Source organism: Glossina fuscipes, unplaced genomic scaffold (genome assembly GCF_014805625.2).
Source record: "Glossina fuscipes isolate IAEA_lab_2018 unplaced genomic scaffold, Yale_Gfus_2 121, whole genome shotgun sequence".
NCBI lineage: Eukaryota > Metazoa > Arthropoda > Insecta > Diptera > Glossinidae > Glossina > Glossina fuscipes.
Window position 1 is genome coordinate 6883221 of NW_023998464.1, and position 7314 is coordinate 6890534.

Genomic DNA, 7314 nt, shown 5'->3' on the forward strand with positions numbered 1-7314 from the left:
CGAAAAATTTCTAGATAATTTAAATAACACATATATTTTGAATATTTTGAATATTGAAGAAAAATTGTAAATATATATATATATATAATAATGAATAAATAACATATATTAAATAATTATATAAATAAATATTTCGTATTTTTTTAATATTATAAGAATTGCAATCTTCACTTTTAGACTTTTGTGATTTTTATAATAACAGATGATATGGCCATAATAAAAAAGGATGACATTGTCTGCCGACATTATTGTCCTAAACTTTCTATAAATTGAAGATTTATATTGCCATATTATGAAAAAAGGTCTATACAAGTAGTCCGCCCCGTCCCAATTCCCGCGAACCACACCGGCGCTATAAGAGTATTAAAAATAGCAATGAATTTACTTTACAACCTTTTTTTTTTAAATCCAAAAGGCTAGTAGACAGATTTAAAATAACTTTTATCTATCTAACTCGCTACTAGTTTTGAAAAAACGCCTTTTTTCTCAAAATGCGCCATGTACGCCATTATTGTATTACTTATAATTTATCGAATTGATAAAATTATAATAACACATAAAAATAAAATGATACGAATTAAAAATGAATGCAATGTAATCAAAAATATGCATATTTATTTGTTTTTTGTGCCTACTTTTTTTTTACAAATTATCTGGAAGATAATCCATTCTTCAGAGTGTGGAGTGCTCAGTGTAGAATATTCCATTTAATTATAAATGTCAATTGCATTTTTTTATATGCGTGTAAGCGTAGAAACCAGATGGAATTTGGTGCTGATGACGCCATTGCAAAAATATATGTTCATTATGGTGTCTACGAAGCCTTCTTGTGAGTGTTGCAGGCATTTTGGTAAAATGAATACACCTCCCATCTTTAGCGAATTCAAACTAACATGTCTTCTGTGTTTTGCCGCTATTGTCGCTCCTACAGCTCCTACAGTCTCAATCACGCAGTCAGTTGCTTCAGTTCGCTTTTTGTTGTTCATGCTCGTAAACAAACGGGTGAAAAGCGAGTAACATCTTTAATGCTCTAATGCGAATTGATAAAGTGAATAAAGCGGATAAAGCGCGAACTGCAGTAAAAGCCTTTCGCCGTCATGTTCGTTGAATTTACGTTTATTTTATCGTTAGATTTTAAAAAAATTTCAGAGTGCCTTTAAATTGTTTTAAATTAAATTAAATTGTTTTTATACTAAAAAAAAAAAAATTTTGAAAAAATTAATTTCAAAAAATTTTGAAGATTTGATTCTTGTTGAAAAAAGAACAAAAAGAACTAAAAACCAGTCTTTTTTTTTCAATTTACAACAGATAAGAGAGACAATATATGTATATATATATATAATTATATATATATATATATATTTTGCTTTGACGGACGGTAAGAGAAACTTCCAATTTAAAGCGAGCATATGGGTGTATATATGCACGACCGTATGATTGCATGCGTACGCGTACATGTGTGTGTTTTTTACTGTGCACCTATTTGAGCATACTCATGTAAATGTGTGTAGCGAACGTTTGAGCCAAATTTCTATGTTTGCTTTAATGCTCAAAGCGTTCAGAAAGAAAACGCGGTCAATTCGTTTTGTACGTCTTACACTTGTTTGTTGCTTGTTAATTACCGTTAATCTTGTGAGTGTGAATGTTCAAAAGAAAAAACTTTTTTAAATTCTTTTACATATGTACATGTAAAATTTTTTTCTTGACTTGATTCATATCCTGTGTTAAAAATTCTCACAATGGCAAGTGGATGATTTTTTGCTTTTTTAATTTCTTCGTAAATGCAAAATGGAAAAAAAAATATTAACTGCAATTAGCCAAACAGTTTGCTCTATTACACAATATCTTCCTTATTCTCATTGTAGTTAAAGTTGTGGACCTAACTGCTACTGTCAGACGTTTAACTTTAATCAATTTTTAATATGAAAAAAGCACTTCTTTTCCATTTAACCGGTTTTGTCGTCAAACTGTTATGAATGCAAAATTATATAACTTAACATTAATTATTAATTATTAGCAATAGTAATTATTAATAATAATAACGAAAAAAAAAAACAGCTCTGAGTACAGCAGACAATGAAGAAGGAAATCAAAAAGGAAACAAGTTGACAACTCATATTAAAAATATTTTAAATAATTTTTATGTGTATGTTTGTGTTTTCTTATCCATAAAAACAAAACATTAAAAACCTACAAAACCGGCATTACAATTAACCGCTGCGGCTTATTTCACTTGGGTACGTACGCAATTATATTTATTCTACTCCGTACAGGCATACAGCTAAGCTAAGACAAAATTTCGAACATACCTTCAATTAAAACAAAGTATAATGACAAAATGTGACGAACATGCACATATCATCTCTTAAGTATGAACAATGCTGCACTTTGAAGCATGCGAATCTCAAATCATATGCGTATGTACTTATGAAACTTTATCCAAATATATCAAAGGGATAAAATTTAATTTTTATCATTTGCAAGGGACGCCGGAAACTGAGGGAGTGAGAATGGTAAAATGAATATAATTAAAATTAAATCTATTAATGATCACGTATAACATATGCATACACAAATATTTTTATACCCATCACCAAAGGATGACGGGCATATTCATTTTTTTAAAACGTACGCAACGTCCAGAAGGAAGCTTCGGAGATTCCACAAAGTATTCTTGATTAGCATCAAATCCCGAATCGATTTAACCATGTCTGCCTGTCTGGCCGTTTATTTAATTTGTGTTGTAAACATTCTCCCGGCCGCAACAATGAAGCTACAGACTTCAAATTTGGCAGAAACATTGGAAGTCGGCATTAAAACGGGCCAAATCGGAATACCTCCGTTTTTCCAAAGTTGTAGAAATTTGTTTTTTTGGTCATTACTTGCGAAGTGCAGAAAGTAAATCTGTAAAAATTTGAATACATATTTCATAGGTGATGCTATAACAGATGCATGAAATGGAAAAAATAAACCACGCCTACCCAATATCATAGAGTGTGTACATTTAATTTTCTTTCAGTACCTTTATAACGCATAGAGCCAAGTTTCAAAAACCACATAAAGCATATTTATTCTTGGCCTGTTTCAAATTTGGAATGCACCTAAACATGTCCGTCTGTTAGTCCGTCCATTTGCCCGTCGGTCAAGCCGCTTGGTGTCTGCGGCAAACGGATTTAGAAATCATCTAAACTTTCCAAAGACATGCCTACAACGCCCACATGCCTAAGTGATAAAAACTTTTATTTTGAAAACGGAAAAAATTGGCCGCACCCACCTCGTATTTTAGAGCATGAAAATATAGTTCTTTTACCTTTTCCGTGATTTTTGAGATAATGGCGATGGGTATAAAAGATTCGGTCATGAACGAATATAATCCTGTTACTTGTTATGTAGTCATCTCAGAGGCGGGTTTCTCGAAAAAATTTCTTTAAAATTATGTGATTTTTAATAGCGAGAGCTTTCAATGATAAAATGGCTTGGATCAAAATATCATGAGAATTTTTGAATTTCTCAACAATTATTTATTTATTCGCTGTGTATAAGCATAGTAACTCACCCCTTCCTTCCACTTTCGACAAAGGAATTTCTAGTTTGAGACATTCAGTTTGTCTGGAATTTCTAGTTTCAGACGTTCAGCTTGTCTTTTCGCCTTCTTGGTAGATGAAGAAACCTTTTACAATGTTTACTGTAAGATTTCGACTTGAGGATATAAAATTCTGGTATTTTACAACTTAGTTAACGTTTAACGGATCAAGGATGCGATTTTATGTGGTTCCTAAAGCACACTGTTGCGTGTTACAAACTAAGCTTCAAAAGATATTTATGCGATCCCTTGTCATGTTTACAATAACGAGGTTTAAACACAAAGTTTTCGAGCACACGCAAATAGAATTTTCAGTATATACTGGAATGTATATTTGCACACATTACTAAATTTCTACGACAATCTGCGATACGATGAGAAGGTCAGTTGAATTGTATGAAAAATTTCGAAATTGTTTACTTCGTACCATAAATTTCTTCATTGAGAGAAAACCTGTTGTTGGTCATATTTATACTATATTATGTACACACACATATGTATATATATATATATAAAGTATATATATAGATAAACATATATGTACATAAATGATATAGTAAAATTTGCAAAGAAAGATGCAAATAGTGTGTGTGTAATGGTGTGCTTTTGGAGCATAACTGTTGAAATATTCCGGTTTATTAAGGTTTTTCAAGAGAGACGTACTCGTATTCTGTTGCAGTTTTAAGCAATTCTAGATATTTTTAATTTGAAGGTCAGTTATAGCGAAATATGCTTTTCTCTTTATTGTACTTCATGTATTCTTATAACATATTACATTTTCAATTCTTTGACACATGCAATTTAGAATTTCGCGCCCAAGATATTTTAAGTCTTATAACGCGACTCATGATGACACAGCATATCTATTGCGATTCTTCGCTTATAACGCCGATCGATTCAAAATCATTTTCTAAATTCCATTTAATCTTATTCACCGGTCTATTCGGCCACAATTTTTGAATTATTTTCACAAAGTTTTGTCCACTGGCATGCTTTGGCCCAATGAACTAAACCATTGAACACGGAATGCGTGATACTCTTTTCCGGTCACTCCACACATAGCACCTCATTTCGGAAGTCGCTATATAAAAAAAGAATTGCTATTTATGAAACATTTCGACAAACGTGGCTTGGTAATACTTTTTTGGCATTTTGAATTAGTGTGAAAAATTTGAATCGAACGGGACAATTTTTCAGCCTACTATAAAACTGCTCCTAAGAAGATTTTATTTTTATTATTGTGACGAAAGTCTACTTTTTAACAGCGCATGGCAATAACGATTTCTGTAACAGAAATTCGACATACAAAATTGTTTGTATCAAATTTTGGCCCGATAAGGTGATTTTTTGAGCCGAACCTACATAAATGTTTCCCAGAAAGGTTATGCTTTTTATATGGAGAAAAGGGATGCCACGTTTTGCCGGACAATGTAAGAGAAGTAATATTTTAGTTAGTAGATGAGCAGGTGCTACAGACGTGACATACAGGTTGGACGACAAATGCTTTCGTCGAAATCGCCGGAATCGATTCAATTTTTTTGAAGTAAAAGTTACTAGTTATTATAGCTTCCCTTTTTAAAATAACTTGACTCAATATGTTAATATACGCGATTTGTTGTTTATTTCAAGACATAGAAACCATAATCTTTTTAAATGTTCTTGGAAATTTAGATTTGGGGTTGTACAGGCTTCGTAATAGCTTCAAATCTCGTAACCTATTAGAATGTAATTTAATAAAGCATCCGATCCTGCAGCTGTATTTCTACAAATGCGAGTGTGTGCCTTTTGCCTTTTGCGTTCACACAAGCACAAACAAGGTAAATACTGCTGCTTATAGAAATTGTTCTATAGCTTTTGCCACTGTAACACACGCAAGTGCCACTCGACATCTAAATTATATGTTGGGGAGTCAACTTATAGCGCACACTTTCTGACTTGGTATTTATACTTACACTGCACGATATAAGTTCCAACGAATGAATACGTAAACCGCCGATTCTTTTGTTGCTATTTAACTTGACTAACATAAGCACAGACCACCACCTTAGGACATATATTTGTATATATTATAATGTGAATAATTAAAACATTTTTTTGTATCCTAAAATAGATCGTAAGCTACTTGTTAGTAAAAATTGATTTCGAATTTAAAGATACAATTTCTCCCTTCTCTTCCCTAACTCATTTCTAATTGTATTGAACGGGGAAAGGAATTGTCCCCTCGTCTATGGCTAACGTTTTATTACATGAGCTTTTGAACAAGAATATTACAATTTGGACGGTAGCGAAAATAGTTAGAGAATTAGTTAACTAAAACTTTATAAAATATGAATGAAAATATGAGTGAATATAATTATATAATATATTATAAATATAAATTTATTATTGTCGATTATGGCTGTCCCATACCTAACTCTGGAAATATTACTTACTAGCGCTCTAGCTTCAGCTAGAGTCAGTTAAAGGACCACCCCATGTATTATTGTTATAAAAAAACCAAGCAGAACAGGTAAAGCAGCTCATAAGCTGGCATAGACAGCTGTCCTTAATCACAAATTTTTAATCCTACAGTTTTTTTCGTCAGATAAGACAGTCGATAACATATACGAGGTTTTCTGGGTTAACTAAAACAAGAATTGTATTCAGCACTTATTATTTATTATATTTACACTTCTGTATTTACATCTTTCACCGCTTATTCTATTTTCATTTGTTTAAACTCGCTTTTCAGCGTTGTGTTAGAGTGTGTGTGTGTTTTTGCCGGCAAATCGTACGAAGAGTTTACGCAATAATAACAGTGTTTTTGTTCCACTCGATGCAAAGAATTCGGATAACAAATTCGACAACAACGAGGTACAATCCATATGGAATTGGCAGTTTCAACTTTATTGGCTGCACTTCCGTCAAACACATGCAAACGAACATTCTTTCTCCACGGTTAGTATGATTGCTTTTATTCATAATTCAAAAAATTGCTATAATCTATGCAGCTATAGAACCTGTATAGAATTGGGGCAACTTCCTATATAGAATTGCATCTATGCTGTGCCCCCGCTTACATAAGCTAGTACACATATAATAACTGCCGAAAAAAATTTGAAGACTGGTTTGTGCTCTCAGATTGCTTTTTTTCGATTATGAGGTGCCGCCCTTCCAATGATTTAAGCACATACTCCATTCCGGCAATTTATGATAAATGCGGCCGGTTCACCGAAACAGTTATGATTATTTTCATTGTTAATTTTTTTCGAATTACTTACTTTCAACTTTGGTTGCAAATTATATGAATTATATAAATTATGAAATGGTGGGCAGACGTATACAGGCTGATCGACTGACTTAGCTCGCGCGTTAATTACAAACGCATTTATTTAGCGTGATTGACTATGAATGCAAGAAAACTGACGAAACGCGGGCCGTCGTTTGGTTAACACTTGCATAAGCATAAGCCTATTGCTTATTCTTGACTCTCCTTTTCATTCTAAGCCAATATACCTGCAGATAAATGCATAGGAAACTGAAATTATATTCATTGCGTTGCGCCCTTATAGAACGACCAACAAGACCATTATACTAATCTGAAATGGGAATTCGTTTCTCTTGATATTTTTTGCCTGATTGTTACATGACTTGCTCTTATAAGCGACTCTTTTTACATAAATGAATCCACAGAGATTTTAGCTTAAAACGAATAACTATTACCATAACGACGATGAAAATACCATCAACAT

At 32.5% G+C, this 7314-nt stretch overlaps 1 protein-coding gene across 5 annotated transcripts in view; it reads left to right on the plus strand.

Annotated features, from left to right (window-relative positions):
• Positions 1-942: 942 nt before the first annotated feature.
• LOC119640340 (vasorin) overlaps positions 943-7314 on the plus strand; it is a 50515-nt gene continuing 44143 nt past the window's right edge. For 2 of the 5 annotated variants that reach the window (XM_038038275.1, XM_038038279.1), the window contains exons 1-2: positions 1331-2237; positions 6315-6520. In XM_038038275.1, coding sequence (XP_037894203.1) covers positions 6399-6520 — 122 coding nt within the window. In that variant the 5' untranslated portion in view covers positions 1331-2237; positions 6315-6398. Of the gene's footprint in view, positions 1100-1330; positions 2238-6314; positions 6521-7314 lie in introns of those variants that run through there. The other 3 variants (XM_038038276.1, XM_038038277.1, XM_038038278.1) reach the window with 3 other exon arrangements.